The following is a 17,032-nucleotide window of genomic DNA, read 5'->3' as shown; positions in this document are numbered from 1 at the left end:
ACATATTGATATAATATTCTCCCGTAATCTTCAAGGTAATTTATCTTGGTAGTAATCCTACCTTTTCAGCAATAAAACATTCCCCGACCAAATACACTCTGAATGTTTACGAAAATGTGTTTGGTTAGGTTGGAATAAATTGGTGGGTATATTATATTGATATGTTTGGTTGGAAGGATAAATTGGTGGGTATGTTATATAGATTACTAAATTGTCCTCCTTTTTTAAATATTAATAAAATGTTATTTTTTTGAATTATTTCTTTTAACCCCCTACATTTGAAATTTTACTAAAACACCTCAGCCATATAAAAGTTTAATTTATAACAAAATCACCCCTACCCACCCCAAGCCACAGTTGGTTACTGCCATAACGGCCCACAACCGACCAGATCTGGCCGGTTATGCATGCCATGGATTTGGCTTAACAGCCAAATCAGTGGTCATTGTGCGTAAGAAATCTAAGTGTTAACAGCCAGATCCATGGTTGTCAATGGCTAGATATGTGGCAAATCTGATTGAAAACTGCTAGTTCGATGCACAGTCGGTCAGATCTGACCAATCATGCTCGATTATGACATTGGAGGCAATGGCCATCGCCAATCGTTGGTGAGCAGCGGTTGTGTTGGGTGGCTAGTGAGTGGCGATGGTCTTGGGTGGTCTACAATTTGTTTTAAATACGAGAGCATTATTATCCAAAAACTTAATTAATTAGGAGTAAAATTGTAATGGTAGGTTTATATAAATAATCCAAAACTTTTATTAATAAGGGATAGAATTGTAACAGAATTAACATTACCATGTAATTTTAAAATACCTAAGAAAATGGAAGTAATCAGATTACCACATATATATCCAACAGTAATTACTATTATTTTTGGAAGATTACCGGAATATTATATTACTTAACAACCAAACGTGGTAATCTAAGTAATATAAGATGACATTACCTCAGTAATAGAGGATAACCCCCAACCAAACAGCCCCTAAGAGTGTTATAAATTTACCTTTGAGAGTGTTGTGGGCTTACCTTTAAGGGGGCGTTTGGATCGGGTTAATTTTAGATAACTGGGGTAATATTTTTTAAATTGAGCAGATGACAATGTTTGATTGGTTTGTAAAAAATTATTCTTGGAATATTTTATGACAAACAGTGGCATTTGGGGGGTAAATTGCCCTTATATTTGTTCATATTTACAAAACACCCAATTCACTCATATAGACCCTTTTGTCCTCATTTTTTAGATTTTTTCGGACAACATTGCCCTTATTATTGTCATTATTTACAAAAATGTCATTGTACCCAAAATTAGCCACCACTGCCAGCCATCGTGGACCGTCGTTTGAGGCTGCCAAAAATCGCCATAATGGGGTACGACCGGTCGTGCATCAGTGAGGCCTTTTCCAACCATGGATCATAGATCCATGGTCGGAAACGGTCAGATCTATGGCTATTTCATGGCCAGGTCTTTAGCCGTGAAACAGCTAGTGTTTCATGGCCAAAGACTTGGCCATTTCACAGCCAAATTTGTGGCCGTGAAACAACCATGGCCCGATCTATGGCACTGTTGATGGCTACCAACGATGGTGGCTAGTAGACGACAGTGGCTTGGGGTGGGTAGGGGTGTTTCTGTTAAGTTTAATACATTTTTTGTTGCTATGGTGTTTTTGCTAAATCTGAAAAGTAGGGGGTTTAAAAAAATTATTCAAAAAATAATAATAAAAAATATTATTATATTAATATTTAAAAATGAGGGCAGTTTAGTAATCTATAAACATACCCACCCATTTACCCTCCCAACCAAACATATTATTCACCAATTTATTCGAAGTAGTCAAACACATTTTTTAAACATTTTCAGTAATCTTCAAGGTGGTTTTTTATTCCGTTAATATAATATCCCCCTATAATAAAACATTATATGATCCAAACGCCCCCTAAGAGTGCCTTGGGTTTACATTCGGAGAATCCAAGCTTATTTTAAAGAATGTCTAGGGATTACATCAGAAAGTGTCATAACAACAATACATAATTCATGTATTTTTATCAAAAAAAAAAAAATTCTAAACTACAAGATTAACTTCAAATTCAAACTTCAACCAAACTCCAAAATACTTATGCTTTTCCAATGTTTTAAAACCTGGCCCAGCCCGGCTGGTTGAATCGGTTCAATCGGGACCCAACTGGTGAGCTGGGCCAGGCCAGGTGAGGCTCAAAACCGTTTATATTAGTCTACCCATTTACACCCGTAGTTGGACCGATGCACTGTAGCACCCGCCAGTCCAACTGTTAGTTTTAAAAAATCCAGGTCAACTAATTTATAAAAATATAAAATTAATAAATTATTAATTATATATTGAACTGAACAGTAAAAGCCCCTTATCCAAAGCAAATATCAACATTTCGTCATTTCCCCCCCATTTTCACAACATTTCCCACCCTTTGGTATGAAAGTCTGAAAATAACCGTCCGAGTCTCCCCTTCACCGTCAACTGCTTACTTCGTCGTCAGCTGGGGTACCGCGAATCTCCTCCCATTTCGCAATCTTCTCTGTCCTCACACACTCTTCTTCACTGTCGATCTACGCTGTAATTCCATCGTCGTCAATCTTCTCGGAGCTGCACAGTCGATCTTGTCTTCTTCTTGCCCAAGAAATGTTACCTCTTCCCGTCACATTGCTTGAATCTCAGCTCTTCATAGTTGCCCTGTTCACAGCCGAGCTCCAACTCCCCAACGATCAACTTAATTGTCAACGCCTCAATAGCAGCTCATCTTCACCAACACCAGGTAACTATCACGGTGTAGGCTTATTTTTTTATTTCAGGCTGGGTATGGCCTTGGCACAACCTAGATTAAAATTTCCTGGTCTAGAACAACGGGTTTGCTTATTTATGAGCCTGACCTAGCCAACATGAATTAAAGGAAAATATAAGGGGTAGGCAAGAAGGTTAACATTTATTCAAAGAGATGGTGGTTTTCCCGTACTTGAAAGCTTCAATTGACTTCACAACACAATTCGTAAAGGTCATTACATTTGCTACAGAAATAGATATCCTCCCTAGTTCTGGCATGTGCAAAGATTGTATCATGTGTGACCATTTTACTTTATTCTTAAACAATTGCAGAACATTTAATTTGATACATGTAATTCTGATTAGAAAGAGTAAAAAAATGAAGTTCGCTATTTATTTAGCTGCTTTAATGATATTGTAACATTATAGATTTTTTGGGAGTTTGGGCTAGAATTGGGTTACTCAAACCTTTGAGGGTGGGTGATACTGTCTAAATATGGGTTGAGACTCTGGCTAATAGGTAGGTTTTCCGACCAATGCTCAAGCTAGCTTAGTATCTCTCATACTTGAATTTTAGGGATAAATGCTAATTTTTATTATAGGAAAAGAAAATCTTTTGGATGAATATTCATAGAGCAATCTCGCCAAAATTAGGGTTACTCTTTAGGTGTTGTACCTTCTTTGACACTAGACACGTCTTCAAGAGGAGTGTAGCTTAATGATCCATTTAACATTTATAATATGTATTGCATTTGTATCTTTGTGATTGATATACTCATAAAATGAAATGATTATGAATATGATAAAGTATTACTACGATAATGATAATAATTGTTTTTATAAACTATCAAACAAGATAAAACACATAACCATCCAACAACTTTGTTTTTATGAAACAAACACTTGTTACATATCTCTTATTGACAAAGTTTTCAATGTGTTACATATAATCCAAAAAGGGTCATGTGTAGTCTTACAATGTGTAGCCATATTAATTGAGATTTTGATATATTTACCACTTTTGAGTTATTTACAATGCATGAGTATTTGGTACAATGCATGAGTATTTGGTTGATTGAGGTTAATTATTAATTATTACTAACTTATTTGTTATTTGTATCGCCAGGTTAGAGATCAACATTAAAGACAGAGAATATGTCATCATCTGGGTCTTGTCAACAATCTACTTCTATAGGTGTTTCACAATCTTTTCGAGGAAGAAATGATATAGCATGGGGACATGTTAATGAGAGTGTGGATGAAAATTGGAAGAAGATATTAACATGTCTTTACTGTGGCAAGATAATCAAAGGTGGAGGAATTTGTCGAGTGAAATTGCATCTAGCGGGTATAAAGGGAGAAGTTGGAAAGTGCTCTAAAGCTCCTTTCGATGTTAAATTCAAGATTGAAGAAGCACTAAATGAAATTGGGGCCAAGAATAAACAAAAAGTTGAACTTCGTAAGAATGTCAATCCTTATGGAGCTAGTGTACAATAATTTGAAGGTGATATGTTAGATGAAGATAAAGAGTGTGAAGAGGTTTCTCCATGTCCAGCTCCAACTTCAACTTCAAGCACTAAGAGAAAAACATCTATTGGGATAGGTGACTATTTTGCTCTGAGGACTAAGTCTGGGTCTCAGCCTCAATTAAGAGTGTTTTAGCCGGAAAAGAAGCTAAGTGGAGAGCGGACATGGCTGTTGCAAGGTTATTTTATGATTCTTGCATCTCAACTAATGTTATTAATTCAATTTATTTTCAATCTATGGTGGATGATATAACTGCAATTGGTTCTGGGTATAAAATCCTAACTTATCATAATTTGCGTGTAAATATATTGAGAGATGCTAGGAAAGAAGTGCAATTACTAGTTGATGGTTACAAGAAAACTTGGGAGGATGTTGGATGTACTTTAATGTAGAGCTGGGTAGGGACCGGTCCCTTGCGGGCCCAGGCCTAGGCCCATTTGAGACTGGTCCCAAATGGGACCAGTCACTCATGGGCCTGGGACCGGGCCCATGAGAAAAACCAGGACCCAGACCAGGTGCTAGGCCTGGTCGGGACTGGTCCTATGGGCCACCGGTCTTGTGGGTTTGGATAATTTTTCCCCCCTGATATTTTTTTATATTTTAGAGGCGAAATGAAGTTTTATAGGGGGTTTTTAGTCTTTTAGGGGTTGATTAGTAAGTTTCTAAAAATTTAATTAATTTTAAAAAATAATAAATTAATAGTTAATTTTAATTTTTAATATAAATGTAATATTCACATTTCACACATTCACGCTTCACAAATAAACAATTAAATAATTTTTTTATTAAATTATTCATCTTCAATTTCATCGTCAACACTAGTTACATTATTCAAATCTGTATTCCTAAAGAGTTCGAGTAGTTCGGGATCTTCAGGGTGCTATTGTAGTCTTCTTTCTGTATGAGTCCAATCTTGTAAACACGTTATCACTTCAATCATCTCATCGGTTAAAGAACATCTTCTGTCTTTAACAATCCGATCACTCGTTGAAAATGTTGACTCGGATGCAATTGTAGAAACCGGCACAGATAAAATGTCACGTGCCATTTGGGATATAATGGGGAATTGACTTTCTTGTTGGTTCCACCATTGAAGAATATCCATGTCAAGTTGCTCCTTCATCGTCATAAAGGTCAAGTCCACCTGTAGGTAGCGAGTCATCTCATTTGGTCTATGTATGTACGAGCTGGAGCTAGAGCTGGAGCTTCCGCCACGTCCCACATACGCCCACTTGCTCGACCATTGAGGGGGGGCTACATCAAGGTCCTGATCGCCTCTCCTAGACGTTCCACTTCCACTTCCACTTCTACTTCCATTGTATCTGTTCTCATATAAAGAAAAAAGCCTATCCAATTTGTGTTTAAAGTCAGTCAAATAAGACGTATAATCATGTCCTAAATAATGGCCTAACTCAGTAATTACACCGTTAACTACGGATAATTTAAACCTAGGATCTAGAAAAAGGCCTAATCCATATAAGAATGGAATATCTAACCAATATCTCTTATATTTTTCTTCCATACTTGAAACAATTTCACTAAAAATGTTATCATATCTATATTGATCAAAAGTTTTAGCAATTTGAACTAAAATATCTAACACTAAATTAGTAGTTGGATAATAAATACCACTTAATGTATTAGTAGCATCATAAAAAATTTTAAGAAATGAATAAAAAAGTTCACAAACCGCCCAATCATCATAGTTGACAACTTCCTCTGGATAGTTCTTCCGGTTGACGAAATCTGTAATTTGTTTCACGCTCGGCAAAGCTTTTTCCAACATCAAGTAGGTAGAGTTCCAACGGATAGGCATGTCTGTACATAACTTCAAAGGTCGAACCGGTGGCTCCTCTTGCTTACAATATTTGACATACTCCTGCCATCTTTTATTGCTACCGCCGACGATAAATCCGATAGCTCTACGCACCCTCTCCATCTTTGAATGTATAGCATCTAAACCTGCTTTAACTATCAAATTGATGATGTGACAAGCACATCTCTGGTGATAAAATTTGCCTTCACCAAGCGGATCCAATTTCTTTTCAAATAAAGATATTGTCGCGGTGTTAGCAGCTGCATTATCAAGCGTTAGCGCTACAACTCTATCAGTTAATAAATATTCTTGCAAAACTTCAAGAATTGTAAAATAAATAGTTTCAGCACTATGTTTTTCATACAATGGTTTAAAACTTATCAATTTTTGTTGTAAACCCCAATTATGATCTAAGAAATGTACTGTAACAGTTAAAAAATCGGTTTTTGATCTACAAGCCCATATGTCTGATGTAAGTGCAATAGATATATTCCTAAAATTTTGAAATTCGTTTTTAAGTTTATTATTTATTTTGTTATAAAGTTTTAGTATATCTCTTCTACTTGTAGTTCTACTAACAGGGGTATATGCTGGACAAAATGCAGTTTTAACCATATTAACAAAAAAAGGATTTTCAGATAAACAAATGGGAGAGTCCGTAGCAACTATATATCTTGCTATTTCCTCTCGTGCAACATGTGTATTGTATTGCCATGTTGAGAGAGTTGAGGATTGTGGATTAAAATTAAGTTGAGTTTGAATTTGTCTACCTGATCCGCTTGAAGATGCATTTATTTGGGGATGCTTCTTCTCTACGTGTCGTCGCATCGTCGAAGTCCCCTTCTCAGCCCCAATAATGGTTCCACATAAATTACATATCCCACACGATTCTTCCCCCTCCCCATTTGTCTTTGGCCGTTTTGATTTGGTGAAGTATCGCCAGACATCGGACACGACCCTCTTTGACGGTCGGGGGGGTTGGGCTATGTCCGTGCCCGTTGACTCGCAGCTCACATGTGTTTGGCTACACCTCGTCCCGACCGAATGTGGTTGTGGAATTACAGCTGCATCCTCTGGAGGAAATGGTGAAAATGGATTGAAGGCTTCAATTTCTTCGGTGGATGGAACGTAAAACTCATTTGGGGAAGACATTATAAATTTATGATAAAATAATAAATAATTAAAATGAAAAGAAATTAAATAATAATATGAAATTATGATGATATTGAAAAATAGAAAAAAATTTGAATAATATAAATAAATAATATGAATAAATTATAAATATAAATTGAATGAGAAATTGATTGGAGATTTGGAGTAGAGAGATTGAGAGAATGAAAGAATGAGAGATTGATTGGTGTGAAAAAAATGAAAGATTTTAGGGTTATTTATAGTGTAGTTGTGGGGGGGAAAATGAAAAAAAAACTTTTAATTAATAATATAATTATAACCGTTGGCTGCTCTGCTGTGACCGTTGGCAGCCAACGGTTATAAAAAGTTAAAAAAAAAAAAATATATATATATATATTTATTTAATAAATTTTGTGAAATTTTATTTTAGCCATTATAATTTATATTTATTTAAAATTAATAAGGGGTTTAATGTAATTTTACAGGGGACTAAAAGGATAAAATACAAAAAAAATTAGGCCTAGGCTCGGGCCTTGGAGGAGGGCCCGGGCCCTCCTCCTTAGGCCTGGTCCCGTTTTGGGACCAAGCCTCCTAGGACCGGTCCTCTCAAGGACTAGTCCTAGGATCGGGTTTTGATGCTGGGCTTTTGGGCCCGGTCCCAAATGCCCAGCTCTACTTTAATGGCTGATGGTTGGACAGATAATTCACATAGGTTGCTGATTAATTTTCTAATGTACTGTCCTAAAAGAGTGTGTTTTGTGAAATCAGTGGATGCTTCAGATCTTGTAAAGGATGATGCAACATTGTTCAGCTTGTTTGAGGAAATGGCTTTATGGGTTAGACCAAACAATATTATCCATCTTGTCACTGACAATGGAGCAAATTATAAAGTTGTTGGAAGAATGTTGTCTGAAAAACATAGCAGTATTACTTGGTCTCCTTGTGCAGCACATTGCATTAATTTGATGTTGAAAGACATAGCTGAGATGAGTCATATAGTCAACCTTTCGACACGTGCATCTGGGGTTACAAAGTTTGTGTATAATCGTTCCTTTGTGCTAGCTTTGCTAAGGAAAAAAACAGGTTATATACCTTTACCTCATATGTTTATAATTTACATTGTCAAGACATAATATATATGTGTACTTTTTATTAATTTACTAAGTACTAACATCTATTGTCTATCACTTGAATAGGGTTGGACAAAAATTATATGCCCAGGTGCAACCCATTTTGCCACAACTTTCATTGCATTGAGCAGCCTACATCAGCACAAACATGACTTGCAATCTACAGTGACAGATAGAACTTTTGTGGAGTCTCAATATGCAAAAACTAATAAAGGCAAAGCCTTTATTTCCATAATTCTAGAGAACAGGTTCTGGGATGACATTGGTATAATTTCCAAAGTTGTGAGTCCATTGATGCGTATGCTCCGGATTGTAGACTCAGATGAGAGGCCTTCAATAGGACATGTGTATGATGACATGTACAGAACGAGGATGGGAATCAATAAGTAGTTTAAGAACAAGAAAAATGTGTATAAGCCTTATACAACAATTATTAAGATGCGCTAGGATAGGATGTTGCGTCGTGATATTCATGCAACAGCATATTATTCGAATCCTGCATTTAAATATGACGAAGATACTTTTTCCAAAAAACCTGAGGTCATGTATGGTTTCCTTGACACTATTGACAGTAAAGCAACTGCATTCAAAATGAGCAAGACAACGTTACTGGAGGAGAGTAGATTATATCGAGACCGTCTAGAAAGCTTTTCCCGTGAGTTTGCTCTTCAAACTTGCAAAACTACATGGCCAGGTATGTAATAGTTATTAACTTTTTAAGTCTAATTTTTAAGTTATGAAATTGTGTTTATTTCTTATGTAATTTATGCTTTTATTCTCAATTAGATGAATGGTGGAGGACATTTGGGTTTAGTGCTCCAAATTTACAAAAGTTTGCAATCAAAATTCTAAGTCAAACTTCGGCCTCTTCTAGATATGAGCGAAATTGGAGTGTTTTTTAACACATACATACTAAAAAGAGGAATAGATTGGAGCATCCACGGTTGAATGATTTGGTTTTCACTCATTATAACTTGCGTTTGCAAAATAGGTATAAAGCCTTCTTCATTTTGTTATTTTCATTGATGTCTTTATTGGTCATGATTTGAATATTTAATTCTGCTATTACATGAGTTGTTACAAGAAAATTACATATGATCCTATTGATTATGAAAGTATTGATAAAACTTAATGGTGGATAGTTGATGAGGAAGAAAAGGTTGGTGAGCTTAATTATGATGAATTGCAACAATCATTATATGGAGAAGGAGCTATTCCTATATATGGTGGTGATCACCCTTCTTATTATGACTCAACGGATGCTTTAGAAGGTTGTTTACAATTTTTTAAGCAATTTCAATTTGGTAGTAGCTAGTTTATACTTTATATTCAATTAGTTTAAATGGGAAGATTTAACTTATGGTTTTCCTTTTTTGCTAGAATTTTTTGTAGATGATATCGCCGATGTTAATAATGATGACAATCATCTGTCAGGTGGTGTNCTTATTATGACTCAACAGATGCTTCAGAAGGTTGTTTCCAATTTTTTAAGCAATTTCAATTTGGTAATAGCTAGTTTATATTCAATTAGTTTAAATGGGAAGATTTAACTTATGATTTTCCTTTTTTGCTAGAATTTTTTGTAGATGATATTGTCAATATTAATAATGATGACGATCATTTGTCCAATGGTATGTGAACTGTGAATTTTAATTAAGGATGGAATGATGGATTGAAGACCATTGGGTGAAGATCATTTTTTGCTAGAATGTTGAACAACTATTATGTGATTCCTTCCTTCATTTTGTTATTTTGATTTGTAATTTGTTGTATTATTAATGTAATGATGTTTGATGATGCTTTGCTAAGGACTTTTTATTCAGGAGTTTATGATTTGGATCCTGATTTGAGAATTCTAGAATTTTGCATGCTATGAACAGTAACTTTGTTGACATCAGCAAGATGACATCACCAATTGAACCAACTGGTTCAATCAGTTAAACCGGTCGACCCAAGACCCAACCAACTTGTTGGGTTTTGTCCCAAGTCGATTTTTAAAACATTGGTAACACTGATCCAAATCCGGGTGAAACTGATCCTTCAGTTTCTTGCCTAGCCTAGCCCGGCTCAATGACCAGTTCCCAATCAGATTTGTTAAACCAACCGGGTCAAGTCAAGTTTTAAAACCTTGGTTTTGACACCCAATTTGACCAACTGGTCAAACCGATTACATTGTTTTAAAACCCGGACCAAAGGCCAACCCGTTTTGCTGCCTGGGCCACAGGTCAACCGGTCCAACCAGTTGGACCGATGATGTTAGCGACAATTTTATTTTAAAAAAATACATATTAATCCCTTAAATTTTAATATATTACAAAAATTTCCCTAAAAAGTTCAAATTAGTCCTTAAAATTTTTATTTATTTCAAAAATACCCCAAAAAATAACCAATTAATCCCTAAACTTTTGATATATCTCCAAAACACCCTTATAAAATTACAATTAACCCTTATAATTTTAAAATATTACAAAAACTCCCCTAAGACCTAAACCGAACTGAATAAGTTGCCAAGTCCCGATCCGATCGGTTTTTAAAACAGAGACCAATTAAACTGATCAACTGGGACTCGATAACTTTATTGAGTTTCACCCTAGATTGGTTATTGAAACATTGAATTTGAAGCTTTACAATTGGTTAGACAAATCAAAGTCTTGTTTGCAAACAGAGATCACTCGCTTTAGCCCACATCAGCAAACTAGCAAATAGCAATACGATTAAATGATTGGAATCTACGAGAAGGTCAAGAGACTCAAGAAAGTCCTGCATCAGTTGATTACAACCTCCATAATCTTTTGTTGAAAGCTTAATAAACTGAGAAGCTTTTTAGCGAAAAACAGTAATCTATAAACTGCCTATAAAACGTTGGAGAGGAAGATTAGGAGAAAAGAAGAAAGAAATCCGAGGCAAAACCACAGGACAGTTGATTGCACCACTAATTACTTCAATGAAACAGTCATCCAATCCCATGCACTTATTATAGGAAAGAAACAGAAGTACCAATTGAAATAAACTTACTAGAACAACAAAATGTTTTTTATACATTACTTAACATCGTAGGGCTACTGTGGATACAACTTTGCCAACCATAATGTTCTCATCTCCATACAATTTCATCGTCACAATTCTTCCATATCGGTAATGTCAGTAAATTCTTCAATTGATCTCAGCTTTTCAAGAATTATCCTTTCTTGCTTGGCATCTATGGTATTTTGAGTCAAGTATTCAAGAATCATTTATGTAACAGGAAGAGAGATTTAATTATGCACACTTCAAAGTATTATACGAAGCAGAAATGAAATATTGAGTCAAATGGGAACAAAAACATTTGGTTCAGTAACAATACTTAAACAATGTATCATCGATACAACCTACGAGGATCAGTAACTAGTTCTGGGGCATGAATCTAATGAAGCAGAGTTTTGAACAAACAATCGCGTGCCATTAAAAAGATACAAGTCACTGGTATTAAGCTGGTCTTATTCAACAGATATGAACTAACTTCATGCTAAATCGCATTGGGTACACCCCAACCAAACATATGTTGTCTTACAACGTATGAACAACATTATTGTGCAATATGCAGACATTCAGATGTGAAAAATAATAGGAAGGATGAACTTGGATCCTATCCTAACTTGGGTTCTTTGATGTTTTGAGCTCCGGGGCACATAATTAATATTTATCAGTGTGTAGCCCTATGTGTCCCCTTATAATATTAAGTTTTTATTAACTACCTAGATAAGTTTAATCTATACTGGAGTAAAATATAAGAAGATGATAAAATCTATCCAACAAGGATACATTCCTGATCGGGGTTTTCTGTGAAATTAGAGTGTAAGGCGTTCCCTACACTGTCCACAATAGCTGAGGTAGTCATCGAAGATTCAATGCATAAAATTGCAGTTATGGCATCTAATTGAGTAACCTCATTTCTGAACATAAGCCTTGCATGAGCTGCAACATTGAGAGAATAACAATTCCAATTGGAAGAAATGGAGTCCACAATAGATGAAGGAGCAAAACAGAGGGTAACATACCTTGGGCCAGGCGTATCAAACTTTCCAGCATTCGCACAGTTGTCCTAGCTGTATTGTTGGAAATATGATCAAAGAAAATACAAAAATGATATATTGATAATTGTGTCATTTAGCGAAAGGGATTTACTGAAGAACCTGCATTTTGAGTTGCAGATCTTCTTTGAAGTTGGTAATAGCTTGAAATAACTTTTTCAGCTTCCTTCATAAGGATTGGTTTGAAGTATCCTTTTACGAAGTGAATGTACCTGCAAAAAATTGCAGAGGCTTAAGATGCTAGCCATCTCTGAAAGAGTTATTACAGCTTCAAAGTAATCACATGTTCAAGGATGACATCTATAAGCCAAGCGGCAGAAAACAAAGTTTACAAATTTACACATTATTAATAATCAAATATGCACCTATCCTACCTTAGCCAAAATAAGAAAATAACCTTAGATTAATCCCAAAACAGTGAACCAATTCACTGAAAAACAAAAAGGATTGACACAAGGGTAAAGAAAAAGAGAGGAAAAGATTGATCAGAATATGCACATCTAACATAAATAGGAATTATGAAAGATAAACAATGATAGACAGGGGAAAAAAAAAAAAAAAAACTCTCCACATATCTGACTAAAAGATAAAGAGATAACAAAGAAAAGTTGTTATGTTCACAATTTAACATTGGTTGTCAATAAATTTCAACAGGAGAAAAGATAAGAAATTATCAAAGAGATAATGTGCCACAATTTATTATAGAAGACAGGAAAGTTGATAAGAGTTCATGAATTTTTCCTTTTTCCATCAAATGAGTTCAATTAAAGATTATATTTCACGAACTTCTATCAACTCTTGTCTTTAAGAGCGGACTCATGCATGAATGAGTTTAGGAGAAGTGTTAAGGTAAAAAAATATAATCGGCCACGGGAGAAGACTATATATAAATAATATAATGCCCTCTAGATTGATAGGTGCTACAACAGTTTCAGGTGCAAAAATAGTACAATGCTTAACATATATACACCGTGATACTCCAAACACATTATACAGCATATGTACATTATAGTCTCCCCATATCTATACCACTAAAATCTGAGTGCAAAGCACCATTTTTGCTGTCATATTCCAGTCATTAGCCACAGAAATTGAAAAACACCAAATGATATAAGTGAAATTAGTGAAAATGTAGTTTCATATATTTTAAAAGGTCTGATACTTAAGAGACCTCATGGATCTGCTCAGATTGGACAATAAATTACATGTCATTCTCTGTTAAAGGAATGACTTACCTGCGCAGCATTGAAAGTGGCCAGATATTTTCTATATTTTCATCATGATTTCCTTTACCTGGTTCTCCCTGCAATCAGTCACAAGCCAACCAATAATTGGATTTACTCTTCAGGTTAAACATACATAATATTAGGTGAATATTACCTCGGCAAGAATGTGAGATGATACAACTGCATCCCACTCAGGATTCTTCGTGTCAAGAAGGACAAGGACTATGTCAAATCTGCTCAATAAGGGACCAGAGAGTGTTGTATTGACAGAGAGCGCTAGACTGGGTTAAGAATGTTACAATCCATTAACATGTAAGAAATAAGTCAGATCTGCTCAATAATGGAACAAAGTACTGTATTCACAAAGAGAGTTAGACTCGGTTAAAAAGGCTACAATACAAATTATGTAAGAAATAAGTTAGCTGAAGGCTCATACAAGACTAAAACCTTGTAGTCCTCAAAAGTATTATGAGAAAGATAACAGGCACAACCAACAAATTATAATTTGAACCATTATGTCAAATATTCAGAATGAAATGGATACGTTGATCAGGATCATAATGCCCTTTAGGATTTGTTGCACCGAAGACAATGGTCCTAGTACTTAGAGTGGTCACAAGGCCAGCCTGGAAAACAGAAACACACAAATATTCAGTGGCCATGCTTAAACTTGGAGCCAAATTGATCATGATATAAACAAATTAATTTTATTCTCAAAGAATCTTAAATAAAGTGGAAAAAGTAATAAAACACATAAGATAAACAGTGAACTTTTGTCCAAGCTAATTAGGCAGAGAAATATTATAGATTATAATACATTGAAACATAACAAATACGCCAAAAAACAACACAATTATATTTTAATATAGAGGAGACTTGATTGGTGTGAAAAAAATTAAAGGTTTTAGGGTTATTTATAGTGTAGTTGTGGGGGGGAAAATGAAAAAAAAAAACTTATAATTATATAAAATAACCGTTGGGTGTCAATTGACCGTTGGTTGCCAATGGTTAAATTTTTTCTTTTTTTTAATAAATTTTGTAAAATTTTGTTTTAATCCTTATAATTTATACTTATTTTAGGGGGTTTAAATAATTTTACAAAGGACTAAAATAATAAAAGGTAAAAAACATTTGGGCCCAGTGGAGGGCCCGGCCCTTCTCCTAAGACCAGGCCTCCTAGGACCGGTTTTTGGAGCTAGGCTTTTGGCCCAGTCCCAAATGGCCAGCTCTAAGTGAAACACATCTTTTTTTTTTTTTTCTGATTCATTAATGGGACAAAAATTTTGTTTTAGTATTAACAATTTTGACAAATTCTGAAGGATTCTCATGTCCTGCATTGTCTAAGTAAATAGTAATGGTGCTCAGATCTTGTCTGCTAGATTAAACTAGATGCGTTATAGAGGATCGTCTTGCAGCGATCTTTTGTTCCAGTAACTCACAAAGCCGTCTGCGGAGATTGTGATTGTACATTCCCTTGCAGGGAAGACCAGACTGAATGTTAATGTTGGTCTCTTGATATTATTGTAAGGGTCAAATTGATATTTATTGAAACCTCGATGAAAGGTTGAAAATGAGTTAATTGTCATCCTTGAGGTTTGGTGCAAAAATATTTTTCCCCTCTAATTATGGGAAAGTAATTGGGCTAATTCATACACCATATGCCATGGTGGAGCTAGATGAGCATGAAAATGTATAAGTCATTATAATATAGAAAAAAGTAAACGACATATTGCCACCCAAGGTTTGACGAAATCCCAAGTGAGTACCATAGATTCCATTTATTCCAGATTCTCACCCTTAAGGTGACGGAAAAACGTTTGATATAACGGTAAAGGGGTAAATTGGTCATTTTACATGGGCGGCGCACGTTAACAGACCACTGCCTGTAACAGTCCTCCGACGCACATTAGCAGACCAACGCCGATAAACGTTTTTCACTCTTTTTCCGGCGATTTTTCCACCTAAAATCATTTGTCCACACCATTTGACTCCTCGAATCCTCTCCTACAAAACCCCTAACCTTTTTAGCCATGGTAGCTCACCGTTTGCCGTCCACCACTTCATCGAAAAACGGTCGAAGAACACAAACTCTCGGTCAACGAATGACGACAAAACGATTGCTGGGGACATGGGGATTTTATAGATCTGGATACGATGGTTTCATTGGTGGTGTCCAATTGGATTTCACCGTCGAAATCGACCGGAATCCTGTGAAGAACACTGAAACCCTAAGCCTAACGGTGCTGGCGATTGGAGGGGTAAATGAGTTGGGAACCAGAGGGGTTTTGGACGACAGAGTCCGGGGAAGGTGATGGAGTGACCAGGGCGTTTGATGTCGTCGGAAACAGCCCAGATCGGGCTGTTTCTGATGAGGGTGTGTAGTGATCGAGGGTATTTTTGATATAATTTGAAAATAAAATGATAAGTTATAATTCTAATAAATTAGGGGTTAAAACATAATTTATTAATTTAGGGTTAGGGGTATTATGGTAATTGTACACTCTAAACCCTAAAAGTTCATAACACTGTTACTTTAAGGGTTTTGGAATAAATGGAACCTGTGGTACTCATCTAGGATTTTGTCAAACCTTATGTGGGAATATGTCGTTTACTCTATAGAAAATCATATAAGACTATGTTTAAATGCTGTTAAATTTATTTATTAGACTGAAATAATATTTTATATATAAGAATCCAATCGTGAATAATCATAACCTAATTATAATTATATCATGTAGTACTCACTAAACATTTAATTCTTCGACATCAACCTCGTGATTAACAACTCCACTCCAACACACACCACAACCAAATCCCCTCGACAACAACCACTACAATGCAATTGTCTTTGACACAGCGAATAGGGTGTATCTGTAATATTTTCAAAACTGTAAAAGTAAGAGTTTATATAGCAAATATCAGTGATTCATCAGATATTTATCCCAAAAAAAAATCCTACGACCCAACCGGAGTGTCGTACATGATAATTCAAAACAAACGACTTCTTGTTTGTATCACGTACTTCAGAACGGCATCTCGTACGTCATGCCTAAAACCAAAATCGTCATTGGTTCATAGCCGATGTCAATGGCCAAACTCAGCCACCCACCACCACCAGACCTTAAAAATCAGAACTTCTTCTACAAAGCACACAGTATTCTCTGAGTTTCAATCAGAAAANAAAAAAAAAAAAAAAATTCATATCGAGTATTTATAAATAAGAAAAAAAAAGATTTCATGAATCGGATATTAACAATTTTTTTTTTTTTTTTGACTCGATGATTTCATTGGTATTGGTAAAAATAAATTATCAAATAATATAATGTTTTTAAAATATGAA

At 35.3% G+C, this 17,032-nt stretch overlaps 2 protein-coding genes across 2 annotated transcripts; one reads left to right on the top strand and one right to left on the bottom strand.

Annotated features, from left to right (window-relative positions):
• Positions 1 to 7,946: 7,946 nt before the first annotated feature.
• LOC116140284 lies at positions 7,947 to 8,786 on the top strand. The gene is made up of 2 exons (XM_031425934.1): positions 7,947 to 8,291; positions 8,463 to 8,786. Exons 1-2 carry the CDS (start codon positions 7,947 to 7,949, stop codon positions 8,784 to 8,786), a joined length of 669 nt encoding a protein of 222 aa, XP_031281794.1.
• A 2,534-nt stretch (positions 8,787 to 11,320) lies between these two features.
• On the bottom strand, positions 11,321 to 14,383 carry LOC116140305 (probable DNA helicase MCM9). Its single transcript, XM_031425954.1, has 7 exons — positions 14,237 to 14,383; positions 13,847 to 13,968; positions 13,702 to 13,769; positions 12,569 to 12,678; positions 12,434 to 12,481; positions 12,198 to 12,350; positions 11,321 to 11,595 (listed from the first exon to the last, which is right to left on the bottom strand). Exons 1-7 carry the CDS (start codon positions 14,379 to 14,381, stop codon positions 11,513 to 11,515), a joined length of 729 nt encoding a protein of 242 aa, XP_031281814.1. The 5' UTR covers positions 14,382 to 14,383; the 3' UTR covers positions 11,321 to 11,512.
• Between the last annotated feature and the right edge of the window lie 2,649 nt (positions 14,384 to 17,032).

This window comes from Pistacia vera, unplaced genomic scaffold (assembly GCF_008641045.1).
Source record: "Pistacia vera cultivar Batoury unplaced genomic scaffold, PisVer_v2 Contig368, whole genome shotgun sequence".
NCBI classification, from domain to species: Eukaryota; Viridiplantae; Streptophyta; class Magnoliopsida; order Sapindales; family Anacardiaceae; genus Pistacia; species Pistacia vera.
Note: the sequence above shows the minus strand (reverse complement) of the source record. Positions and strands in the feature narration are given on the sequence as shown.